Source organism: Salmo salar, chromosome 02 (genome assembly GCF_965601325.2).
Source record: "Salmo salar chromosome 02, fSalSal1, whole genome shotgun sequence".
Taxonomy (NCBI): Eukaryota; Metazoa; Chordata; class Actinopteri; order Salmoniformes; family Salmonidae; genus Salmo; species Salmo salar.
In genome coordinates this window covers 20,982,323-20,994,891 of record NC_138292.1, presented here as the reverse complement: position 1 = coordinate 20,994,891, position 12,569 = coordinate 20,982,323, and the positions used below count along the sequence as shown (strand labels likewise).

At 42.8% G+C, this 12,569-nt stretch overlaps 1 protein-coding gene across 1 annotated transcript; it reads right to left on the bottom strand.

The window, feature by feature from the left end:
* Window positions 1-1,028: 1,028 nt before the first annotated feature.
* On the bottom strand, window positions 1,029-11,042 carry LOC106577286 (cytohesin-2). Its single transcript, XM_014155226.3, has 12 exons — window positions 10,827-11,042; window positions 9,054-9,204; window positions 8,538-8,604; window positions 8,267-8,385; window positions 8,093-8,173; window positions 7,815-7,927; window positions 7,590-7,738; window positions 7,164-7,275; window positions 4,570-4,646; window positions 4,349-4,420; window positions 4,108-4,262; window positions 1,029-3,994 (listed from the first exon to the last, which is right to left on the bottom strand). The coding sequence occupies exons 1-12, from the start codon at window positions 10,891-10,893 to the stop codon at window positions 3,907-3,909; spliced, it is 1,251 nt and encodes a 416-aa protein (XP_014010701.1). The 5' UTR covers window positions 10,894-11,042; the 3' UTR covers window positions 1,029-3,906.
* Between the last annotated feature and the right edge of the window lie 1,527 nt (window positions 11,043-12,569).

The window sequence follows — 12,569 nt, the reverse complement described above, 5'->3', positions numbered from 1 at the left end:
TTTTTCCTTTCAATGAAGTCTTAGACAACAGGGTGAGGGGGAGTTCCTTACTAATTAGTGACCTTAATTCATCAATCAAGTAGAAGAGAGGAGTGAAAACCTGCAGGCACTTGGCCCTCTGTGGAATGATTTTGACACGTGCCCTAATGTCTCTTCCTGCCCTTCCTTGTTGGAACATGCAATCTCCTTTGAGTACCAGCATCACTCAGGAGATAGGCCAGACTGTCCCAGTCAATGATTCCTAAATGGTGGGTCAAGACCCAATTGGGCCATGGCCAGCTTGTCATGGGTCATGGCTGGATTTGGTCTGGGTTGTAGGGTTGTCTATATTTGGTGGGTCACAACATAGATTTAGATCAACCTCACATCATTGAATGTGTCCCTTTACGACATCTGTGAGAGCATGGGCAGCGCCATTGAAGCCATCTCCATTTTGAAGCAGTCCATTATCTTCTGCGAATTGGCAAACAAACTGAGTGTCCACACTGCCACCTGTACTGTATTGTTAAAACAGATATAAAGCCAAGGTTGGCGATTTACTGTCACCTGCAGTTATGGAATGATTGCTCACAAGTATAATTCATTGGCTGATCCCACCTGATTACCCAGATGGAATCATGTGATGCTTCCTTAACCCATAGAAAGTCCCACCCAGTTGACTACTTCAAATTGGTGAAAGTCCTCAATGCTAAAACGACCTTTTGGGCCCTAGAGTCATTCTCTATGGGTCACGCAAACACTTGGGCTATAAGTGGGTAACAATTAGGGTTGCAAAATTCCAGGAACTTTCAATAAATTCCTTGGTTTTCCACAAATCCTTGTTGGATTTCCTGCTTATTCTGGGAAATCTCCAACCGGAATTTCGGGAAAACCAGGGAATTTATTGAAAGTTCCCAGAATTTTGCAACCCTAGTCACAATGGAAAAAAAGGTCTGGGGAATACCGTTCACTGTAACAAAAACATCTAGAATTTGATCTGCCGACATTTGTAAACTAAGTCTAATAATAATCACCCAACCACACAGGAGTATTGTCTCAGTTCACTTTTTATTGTTTCACAACAGTTGACTGGCACCAGCGTACCGTGGTTTATTGTTTCATAACAGTTGACTGGCACCAGCGTACCGTGGTTTATTGTTTCATAACAGTTGACTGGCACCAGCGTACCGTGGTTTATTGTTTCATAACAGTTGACTGGCACCAGCGTACCGTGGTTTATTGTTTCATAACAGTTGACTGGCACCAGCGTACCGTGGTTTATTGTTTCATAACAGTTGACTGGCACCAGCGTACCGTGGTTTATTGTTTCACAACAGTTGACTGGCACCAGCGTACCGTGGTTTATTGTTTCATAACAGTTGACTGGCACCCGTGTATCGTGGTTTTGTTTTTGCTACATATAGCACAGATGACCTATCCATCTTTACATGGCTGTAAAACAAAAATAAATAAATACTAAATCAAACACTATCCCAGGAAGTAGTGGTGTTGGGGTCTGGGGGACAGAAGTAGTGGTGTTGGGGTCTGGGGGACAGAAGTAGTGGTGTTGGGGTCTGGGAGACAGAAGTATTCATTAGTGTCCTTTCTCACAAAAGTCTGTCTCTTTGTTGAGTTGGAACAGTGTGACGTCCCAACTCCATTTTGGCAACTTTGCACTTCAAGAATACCCAGATAGGTCTACTGTGTTTCAGTATCGTGTAGTGTACAGCAGCCCTGCCTGTAGGTTGGCTCACTGCTGTGTGTCTGTCACACCAAACACTCAGAGAATAACTGGAGAAGACTAAGAGATCATTTTTTTGTACCTAGACTTTCCTATGTAAACAACATTTAGAGTAAAGTGATCAAAATATGGATTTGTAAAGCCTTCATCACAACCAGTGAGGATGATGCAGGACAGCCTGGCCACCACTGGAGGCTACTACAGATATAGTTGGTATTGCCAATCTAAAAAGGTACAGCTCTTTAAAGCCTGTATAATGCTTAAATATTGATAAAGTGCAGCAGACAACCCCAATTCTGCATTTTCCATATTCAGTCTGATGAAATGTTAATGCAATGACAAACAACTAATGCAAATATCTACGTGTCAATTCAGGCATAATGTATCATTAGACATGTATCCTTAACATTGTTACTCATTCAATACATTTGAATATTTCAGTGATTACATAATATTGAAAGATATATTAGTGCTCCATGTTTGTTGTCCTTTTCAATTCAATCACATTAAGAGGAATCTGATGCCTTTTCCTGGCTTGACTGATGATTCAACTTCAGAACCATCATTTCAGTTCTCATATTAGACAGGTCGTTTCAGACTTATCATAGGGTGATGTCCCAATAACCACCCATAGCTTGCTTTCCTTTTAGATCACAGATCTGACAGGATTGGATGGGCATCAGTATTATGAAGGACACCTATCCAGCCCTTTCACATATCCATGATGGTTATGGTGGAAAGAAAGCCATTACAGGCGTCTGGGACACGTGTTTGTGCTTCAGTGAGCCTCATTCATTCAGGCTCTTAGAGGGTAATAGAGGTTCCTTCAGGACGGTGCAACATTATCAACAGTACAGATAGAAATAGAATGTATAGAACTAACAGAATTCCCTGTTCCATACCACACAGAACCATGCCTGTTCTATCCAAAATGTTTTGTGATGTCACTCTCCTGTCCTGAATAATCTAAATGTTCCAATTGGAGGTTGATTCTATTGTGTCAACAGGGAACACTAACAATCTTTCTCAAATGTACCCAACACTAACAGGAGTCTGGTCCATCTGTGTGTATGGAGGATTAACCCTCATCTCCACATGCAGTCCTACAGTAGCTCTTACAAAACAAAAGATGTAACAAACAAAAATAAACAATAAATTAAATCTGTGTGTGTTGTAAACAATATTCTAACAAGTATTTACAAAAAAATGAAGTATACATTGTAATAAGCTGCCGCTGTAACTTCTTAAAACCCACTGTAGCGTATTATAGAGTTGGGTTTAACAGTTTACGTGTCTTTATGAGGGAGTTTATTAACAGTCTGGTGAAGGAAACGCCAGTGGTCATTGACAAGAGTCGTCGACTTTAGTGTTCACTGCTCAATTGTTGCCTTATTGGTCAGTTTTTCTGGGAACATTTCCCGTAGATGGTTGATCATAAATTGAACATGAGTGACATTTTTATGGTCTAAGGCTAAGCAGTAAGGACCAGCGTCATCTCCTTCACAGAGGCTACAGTATTAAAGTGGGACTTTGTGAATGCTGATATAGACATGCTAACCTGGAGCCAAGAAGTTAGAGGAAAGCACAGCAGACAACTAGGGCTGCATCTTAACACGTTAAAGTGGCTTCCTCAGCCGCCGGGCATTCTGTCCTTCACACAGTGACCGGTCAGAACTGGACCGGTTGGAAACACACTGGTCCGTTGCCCCAATGTTAGATCAGTTACAGATGGAGAGGAAGTCACTTCAGACTGATGAGTTGCAGCCTGTTTGTGATGAAAGGTTCAGTGGCCCTGCTTGCTACCCTGAATAAAATACATATTTATTTCACAGTTCACTTCAACGTCACGGAAAAGAAGGGAGGAGGAGAGGTGTAGTGACGAGAAGGGGGCTTTGAGTGAGTGAACTAACTGTGTAGTATGTAGGGTAGTAGTGGACACTTCATAGTGTGGTAGCGTACAGATCAGCCGCTAGCAGCAACAGACAGTAGTGGATGAGTGGTGAACTCCTGAACTGCCTGTTTGTGCTGGCCAGTCTCTCAAACAGGATAGCAACAAGTCCTCCTCACAAAGAAAGAAAGAGGGGAAAAAAGTGAGGAATGGAATGAATCTAGGGAGGAGAGAAAGGCTTGTGTCCCATGTTGGAATGAGAGATGAAGAGGTGGAGGAGGGGGATGAAGAGAATGTTCTACGGTTGTTCCTCATTCTTCTTTAACGATATGCGTTTCTTCCTGGCAGCCAGCATCTCATAGAAGGGGTCCACGCTGACCGCAGAGCTGGAGAGAGGGATGGAAGAAACAGAATCGAAAAATGTTAGTCTGATGTATTTTTAAATGTATCCATCCATACACCCTACTCTCCCTTCATGCCTGCCTCCCTCCCTACGTACTTGATGTGGTGGATCCATTCGTCTTTCTCCTCAGGTGTGGGGGCAGAGATGCGGTACACGTTGTGGTTCCCCTCCACCACTCTGCCGTCTGCCTCCGTCTTACAGGCCTTGATCAGCTGACCACGGTTGTTGGGGATGTACAGCTCAAAGCAGTTCTGGGAGGGAAGAGCAGGAGTCAGGAGAAATGGTGCAGTGATCATGTCCTATGTTGACATTCTAAATGTATTGATAACAGACTCACAGGTTTCCTGGGGTCTTCAACCTCCCGGATACTCAGGTTCTCTAGGGGAATGATACCTCTGGGCTCCTTATCCTGAACACACACATTATACACACTATAGTATAGAACACTGATCCACGTTACAATGTTCTGCTACATAGCTCTTTACCCTCTCTGTACTGGATTACATTTCCATCACATTGTTCTACAGTGGCACTTTGGCAGCTATAATGTTGACTTACTGTAGTATATTCAAAGTAGTAAAGGCAGTTGTCTGTGAGAATGAACCATCTTCTTTTCCAGGTCTTCACCCTTCCTCCTGAAATACAAACAGACCAATAGAGGCATGAGACAGGGTGGTATCTGGAAGTTAGCAGAACCACAACTGGAGAAAGTCATTCCACTTGACTGCTCCACATACTGAAGTAAACATTCCATTACTACACATCACCTTCAGGATATTACAGTTAGACAGCTTGTATAGCCTTACATGTCCAATGTTACTGTGCCTTTGTATGTCAATTCATCTCACACGGTAATATGTGACGTCTAATGTCTGTCAAAAGGCATATGTGGACAATAACTTTTCTTCTATACTGCCTGTTGGCCATTTTGGTTCCATAAGAATGATATTGTTTCTCATGGACCCCTTCTCCCAGTACATACCTCCTGAGAAACAAGTGGCAGCAGCAGAGTGTGGAAATCACAGGGAGAAGCAGAGACAACAGGGACCAGAGGTTTCGGGGGGAGGGAGGGAGAGAAGGGTCGGGAGGGAGAAGACGGCAGAGATATTAGTGACAAACAGATCACAGACCCCACCATGCAAGAGAAGACGGTTCAGACTGCCATGATGCAAGAGAGCGAGGTACTGAAGGAAGCTCCATGTAGAAGTCGCTCATAGACACATATCTAGGATCAGTTTACTGTGCCCCAATCCTAAACTTAACATAGCGGAGAAAACACAAACTGATCTTATATGAGAATCCAAGGGCAGCTCCCTTAATATGGACAATTCTGTCTATTTACACATCATGCAATGGCAGTCTTAAGATCATAATACATGGACGATGTTTTAGGCAACATTGCTGGACAACAAGTCTGGCAATATTGCCTCAGAACATTGGCGGTGTATCATTATCTTTAGTGTAAACCTGAGAGAGAGAAGGAAGCAGGCACATAACAGCACAAAGCCTTAGGAGAGAGAGCACACAAGTTTACGCTCACTATCCAAAAACCCTGGGGCTGATCAGGACGGTTACAGACATTACAGAATGTTAATATGTTTTTAACCTCTCTTGGGTAGGGGGCAGTATTTTCACGGCCGGATGAAAAACGTACCCAAATTAAAAACGGCCTACTACTCGGGCCCAGGAACTAGAATATGCATATTATTAGTAGATTTGGATAGAAAACACTGAAGTTTCTACAACTGTTTGAATGATGTCTGTGAGTATAACAGAACTCATATGGCAGGCAAAAACCTGAGAAAAATCCAACCAGGAAGTGGGAAATCTGGTTCTTGTAGTCTTTTCAAGTCATTGCCTATCTAACACACAGTGACTTAGGGTTCATTTTGCACTTCCTAAGGCTTCCACTAGATGTCAACAGTCTTTAGAACCTAGTTTCAGGCTTTTGCAGTGAACAGAGAGCGAACAAGAAGGCCGGGAAGTTGGTGACTCAGAAAATGACATGAGTTTTGTGGCGCGCATTCACGTGATGAGGTATCTGTGTTCTTCAAGACATTGGAATCGTCCGGGTGGAATATTATTGAAGTTTATGTTAAAAAGGCCCTAAAGATTGATGCTATACAACATTTGACATGTTTCAACGAACGTAAATATGACTTTTTTTTTTAAAACTTTTCGTCGTGAAATTTGGGGCGCACTTCCTACATTTGGAGTAGCTTACTGAACATGCAAACAACAAGGAGGTATTTGGACATAAATTATGGACTTTATCGAACAAAACAACATTTATTGTGGACCTGGGATTCCTGGAAGTGCCTTCTGATGAAGATCAAAGGTAAGTGAATATTTATAATGCTATTTATGATTTTAGATGACTCCAAAATGGCGGGTATCTGTATTGCCTGGTGTATGTTTCTGAGCGCCGTACTCAGATTATTGCAAAGTGTGCTTTCCCCGTGAAGCTTTTTTGAAATCTGTCACAGCGGTTGCATAAAGGAGATGGTTATTTATAATTCTTTGAATAACAGTTTAATATTTTATCAACGTTTATGATGAGTATTTTTGTAAATTATTATGCTGATTCACCGGCAGTATTGGAGGCAAAGTATTTTCTGACCATCACGCGCCAATGTAAAATGCTGTTTTTGGATATAAATATGAACTTTATCAAACAAAACATACATGTATTGTCTAACATTGAGTCCTATGAGTGTCATCTGATGAAGATGGGTCAAAGGTTAGTGCTTAATTTTAGCTGAATTTCTGGTATTTGTGACCCCTCTCCTGCTTGGAAAATGGCTGTGTGGTTTTTATTGTGTTGTACCTGTCCTAACATAATCTAACTTTACGCTTTCGCCGTAAAGCCTTTTTGAAATCGGACAATGTGGTTACATTAAGGAGAAGTGTACCTTTAAAATGGTGTAAAATAGTTGTATCTTTGAATTATGACATTTTGAATTTGGCGCTCTGATTTTTCACTGGCTGTTGAATAGTGTGAACCGTGGGTGGGACACTAGCATCCCACCTGCCCAAGAGAGGTTAAGCAATGCAAATAATCCATATTTGGTTTTGGAACCACCTTGAGGTGATCAGCAGAGAGAAGCTGCAGTACCCCCTCCCACCACCTGGCTTCGCCACGGCCAACTCACCTAGTTTGAGGAGCCAGCCCTCTCTGTCGGGGTTGAAGAAGGTGTGTGTCAGGTCGTTCCCATCATCCTCAGGGATCTTGAAGGGCTCGTTCTTGATGCTGTCATAAAGATTCTGTGGTAGACAGAGACAAGAGAGAGATTCAGAGGGGTTGGGTTAAATGCGAAAAACAGATTTCAGTTGAATACATTCAGTTGTACAACTGATTAGGTATCCCCCTTTCCATTGAGGAGAGACAAACAGCAGGGAGATTCAGTATAACACACTGATATTTCATCTGAACTAGAGCTTCATTCTGAACCCCTCCAAACTGATGGAAAAAGATTAACAATCACTCAGTCAAGAGCCAACGACACCTCACTTCCACAGAAACTCCCCTAGCCCCTCCCCATAGCTCCTAGGTTCCCCTCCCTCCCTCCCTCCCTCACTCTGAGCAGGTCCTCTGGCAGGTCTCCACCCTCGTTGATGCCTCTGTTCATGGAGATGAAGCGGTCCAATCCAGGCTTGTCTCTCACGTTGGGGTTGTGGAGGCTGGTGTTCAGCATGATGATAGCAAACGACAGCACATAGCACGTATCTGAGGAGAGAGCAGAACCATAGGATGAGAAGTGGCTAGTAGACCTCTGTGTTATAACAACGGTAAGTGTGTGTACCAGTGCTCTGGAAGACCCCAGGGTTGCAGTGACAGTATCTCTGGGCAAAGGCCTCCATCATCCTGTCAATCTTCTGAGCCTCGCCAGGCAGACGGAAACTCCACAGGAACTGCCTGCAGGGGTCACACAAAGGTCAGAGGTCAAAAGGTCAGAGGGAGAGCACTGGCTGCCATGGTAACAAAGACGCTGATGTAGTGTTTTTATCCTCTAGAATTTGAAATTGATGTACTGTTTTTTATTAAATGTCAGAGCTTATCATAGAGGACACCCCAGCTTACCGGAGAGCCTGGACCAGGTTGAGATCAGTGAACTCATGAAGGTCAACAAACGCCTGCAGAACCTTGAGATTAAAGTCCTCCCTACAGGAGAGAAGAGGAACGTAGACGTCTGATGCTGTTCATCCCAACAATAACAAAGAAGAAAAGAGCAAGGTAGAGAGAGGGAATGGTTACCTCTCTCCCAGGTAGTCTCCTATAGCAGTCTTGTTGAGGCCCTCTCCTTTGTACAGGAACTGGGCAACATCCTCTTGAGTGTGTCTGAGCAACTCATTCTCCACCAGGAACACAATACCCTACACACACACACGAGAGAGAGGGTAACTACAATCAAAAGAGAGTAAACGCTCAAGAGATTGATGTTAAGACAGACAGTGAAAGAGAGGGGTTGGGGGGGGTAGAGTGAAGCTGATTATATTTATGTATCCATTCCATGTCCCCTTTTCACCTTTTTGGGGTCCATGTTAAACTTCTTCCTGCCCATGGCCACATGCCTGTTCTTCTGTAGAGTTTTACTGCAGGGAGGAAAGACAAGGAGTGGATCTCATTCAACACAATACCTCTCCACCAATTATACATACAGTTAGAGGGTAATGGAGACGACAGAGTGGGGAAGTCACACTAAAATGGCTCTTAGAAATGCTAAATTGACTGAAAACACAATCTCATTTGCAGCTATGACCTGGGGAAGTTGCCGGGGAGAGGAGAATAGTCGAAGAAGCCAATAGGAAACTATATATTTTTTTACATAAACTTAAAAGTGAAATTGCCATAGATGCAATATTGAGTAAATGCAGAGATAACCTGAATGCATAGGAAGTTATTTTGGGAAACATGGCTTTCACATGGACTCTCTCTAATCATCCCATTATAATTCAACTTCAGATACACCAGGGGGGAGGGACTGTGCTACACACTAAATAATGGAACTGAAATATTCAGGGGAACAATCTGTTTTTCTCACCTGCCCTCTGTGCTGGTCTCCAGTCCCTCCACCTCTATGATGGCCTCTCTGAGCTCGTCTCTGAGCCTCTGGATCTCCTGCAGCAGAGCTCCCTTCCTCCGACGGATGTCCTCCAGCTCAGAGCGCTCCTCTGGACTCAGGTCTACCGGGACTGTAGGGAAGGAGGGAGAAGAGGGGTGAGAAAATGAAGAGATGGATGGGGATAGAAAAACAGGGAGCATGGAAATGGGAGAGAATGGGAAAATGGTGGGGACAGAGAGAACTAAGTTAAAATTGACCTGAAACATGACAGTATTCAAAGTCTGTTTGCTACTGTGCATTTCCAAGATGCTTTGACTTTCCTACTGAAAACAATAAGAAGTTTGAGTAAAAGCCGTGTTTTCCAAAACACAAAACTGGTCATATCCAATCCCATGTTCCAAACCATTGTTCAATTTCCTCTGTCTCTCCCCTCTCTATTCTTGCTTGTTTCTCCACTCACTGACCTGTACCTAATTCCTCCATTTTGCCTGTCTAGTCAAATGGAAACGTGTGGGAAAATCGGGCGGTTGATGACGTGCATCTCATTGCAGCCTTGATATACTGGAGCACTCAACCTTACAACCTATTCATCGATAAAAAGACAAGTTCACAGAGCTCAGAAAACCAACTAGTCTTGCACAGAAGTAGCCTTTCCACACGGAACAGAAGTACTGTAGATAAGAGGGAAAACAAGTTTAAAATCAAATAAGCCGAAACACTGGCTGCAGGGCTTTCACTCTGAAACATTCCATGGAATCCTGACAATCTCTAATGTGACAGTGGGAGTGGTTAGACATGAAAAATACTAGTTGGGGACAGAGATAAGAGATCTGCATAAAAAAAAAGTTTACTGTTGGCGCTGCATATGTGAACTATGCAGAACAATTTGTAAAATATTAATTCCAAAATGACACCTCTCTAGTTACTGTCAATCATCAGATGTTTTCAACTAAAGTAACTAAATGGATAAGGTGTGTAATCAGCGCTGCACTGATTTTTGTAGCTTCTTCGCTCAGAGGATAGATTTTTTTTCTAACACAGCACTAACACACCTGTTTCGACTAATTATCAAGCCACTATTTAATTAGTTGTATCAGGTCAGGTGTGTTAGTGCTGGGCTGGAACAACGATGTGCAGTCCTTTGGGTCCCCAGCCTGGACTGGAAAAATAGAGGCGACAGTATCGCTGCAAACCACCGTATTACCTCGGTAGGGTGACCAGCCAGTACAGTACCACCAGGCCGCGATGGGGTTCATGTGTTTAGGATGCTAAATGACATCTGCAAGTCAACAACAACCTCGTTACCCGCCCCTCAGAATGAGGTGAATAACTAACGAGCGATGTTTTGATTATTGACGGACAGTGGGTGGGTTTAACGTTAAATAGTAACCGATACTGTAATGAATAACGTTAGCTAGCTATTTGGATGACCGGTCAAACTATAATAAGTAGTTAGCTACAACTAGTTACCCAGTAAGTCTAAAATAGTTAGTTAGCTTGCTAACGTTAGCCAGTACTGTATTTATTAGCTTACGTCGAATGCGGTTGTATGGGACTCTCATATGTATAACATTGTATAACAAACAAAGATGACAACCACGCAGTACATTATAATGCATACAACATTAATATTGTTTAGTGACAACTGTGCTCTAATTGTGTAGTGAAATACATGCTGTTACAACTAGCTGGCTAGGCGGCTAGCTGAGTGTGTTATTATAAGACGTTAGCATAGCTTGTAGCGATACTTACTGTAGTCCAGGTCATCCATTTTTGGCGCTTTGCTTTTAGGCATAAATATTTCAGAGTCGACTGTCATTCAATAAATTAAAAAGTAATGGATATATATGAAAATATATCCTCCAAATAAAAAGGAAATAAATAAATAACCAGCCTTGCGTACCGAAACCTGGGGCACAGACAAAGGAGGTGGTGATACAGGAAGTGACGCTAACTTTTTGTTATAAATAAACACGTCCTCACTTTCGACCATGTTTGTAAGGAACTTTTCATCTGTGACACAAACCTCTGAGGTTGTTTTGGCCAATATAATAGGACTTGGATTCTTTTCAAATAAACTGCCTGGAAAAGGGGTCACTGTATGTTTTTTATTAAAGGTTCAATGCAGCCGTTTTTATCTCAATGTCAAATCACTTCTGGGTAACAATTTAAATCAAATCAAATTTTATTGTTCACACACATTTGTAGCAGATTTTATTGTGGGTGTAGCGAAATGCTTGTGTTCCTAGCTCCAACAGTGCAGTAGTATCTAACAATTCACAACAATACACACAAATCTTAAAGAAAAATAATGAAATTAAGAAATATATAAATATTTGATCGAGCAATGTCGGAGTGGCATTGACTAAAATACAGTAGAATAGAATACAGTATATACATATGAGATTAGTATATAAAGTACCTTACTGTGATCATTTTAATTGAAAACAAACTAAAATAACTTTTTAGCAAAGAGTAATTTCACAAACAAGCATTTTGCTTGGACTGCCTGAGAGTGGTCTGAGTGGGGCGGGATTTTTTTTAACTTGCTGTTATTGGCAAAGAAGTTCTTATTGATCTTTCTTGTTAAGATTGAATCCTACTACACTGGCTCTGACGCTCGTCGGATGTGGCAGGACTTGAAAACTATTACGGACTACAAAGGTAAACCCAGACGCGAGCTGTCCAGTGACGCAAGACTACCAGACAAGCTAAATGCCTTTTATGCTCGCTTCGAAGCAAGCAACACTGAAGCAAGCACGAGAGCACCAGCTGTTCTGGACGACTGTGTGATAACGCTCTTGGTAGCCAATGTGAGCAAGACCTTTAAACAGGTCAACATTCACAAAGCCACGGGGCCAGACGGATTACTAGGACGTGTACTCAAAGCATGCACGGACCAACTGGCAAGTGTCTTCACTGACATTTTCAACCTGTCCCTGACCGAGTCTGTAATACCTACATGTTTCAAGCAGACCACCATAGTCCCTGTGCCCAGGAAGCGAAGGTAACCTGCCTAAATGATTACCACCTCGTAGCACCCAATCGATAGCCATGAAGTGCTTTAAAAGGCTGGTCATAGCTCACATCAACAGCATCCTCCCGGATACCCTCGACCTACTCCAATTCGCATACCGCACCAACAGATCCAGATGACGCAATCTCAATTGCACTCCACACTGCCCTTTCCCACCTGGACAAAAGGAACACCTATTTGAGAATGCTGTTCATTGACTACAGCTCAGTGTTCAACACCATAGTGCCCACAAAGCTCATCACTAAGCTAAGGACCATGGGATTAAACATCTCCCTCTGCCACGCTAATCCTCAACACTGGGGCCCCCCAGGGGTGTGTACTTAGTCCCCTCCTGTACTCCCTGTTCACCCACAACTGCGTGGCCAAGCACGACTCCAACACCATTAAGTTTGCTGACGACACAACAGTGGTAGGCCTGATCACCGACAACGATGAGACAGCCTATAATGTCAGAGACC

Coding starts and splice junctions, on each gene's coding strand:
- LOC106577286 (XM_014155226.3), bottom strand. CDS start 10,893: ATGACAGTCGACTCTGAAATATTTATGCCTAAAAGCAAAGCGCCAAAA. Junction 7,928..8,092: donor AACCTGGTCCAGGCTCTCCG/GTAAGCTGGGGT, acceptor TGACCCCTGCAG/GCAGTTCCTGTGGAGTTTCC. Junction 4,421..4,569: donor ACTACTTTGAATATACTACA/GTAAGTCAACAT, acceptor GTGTGTGTTCAG/GATAAGGAGCCCAGAGGTAT.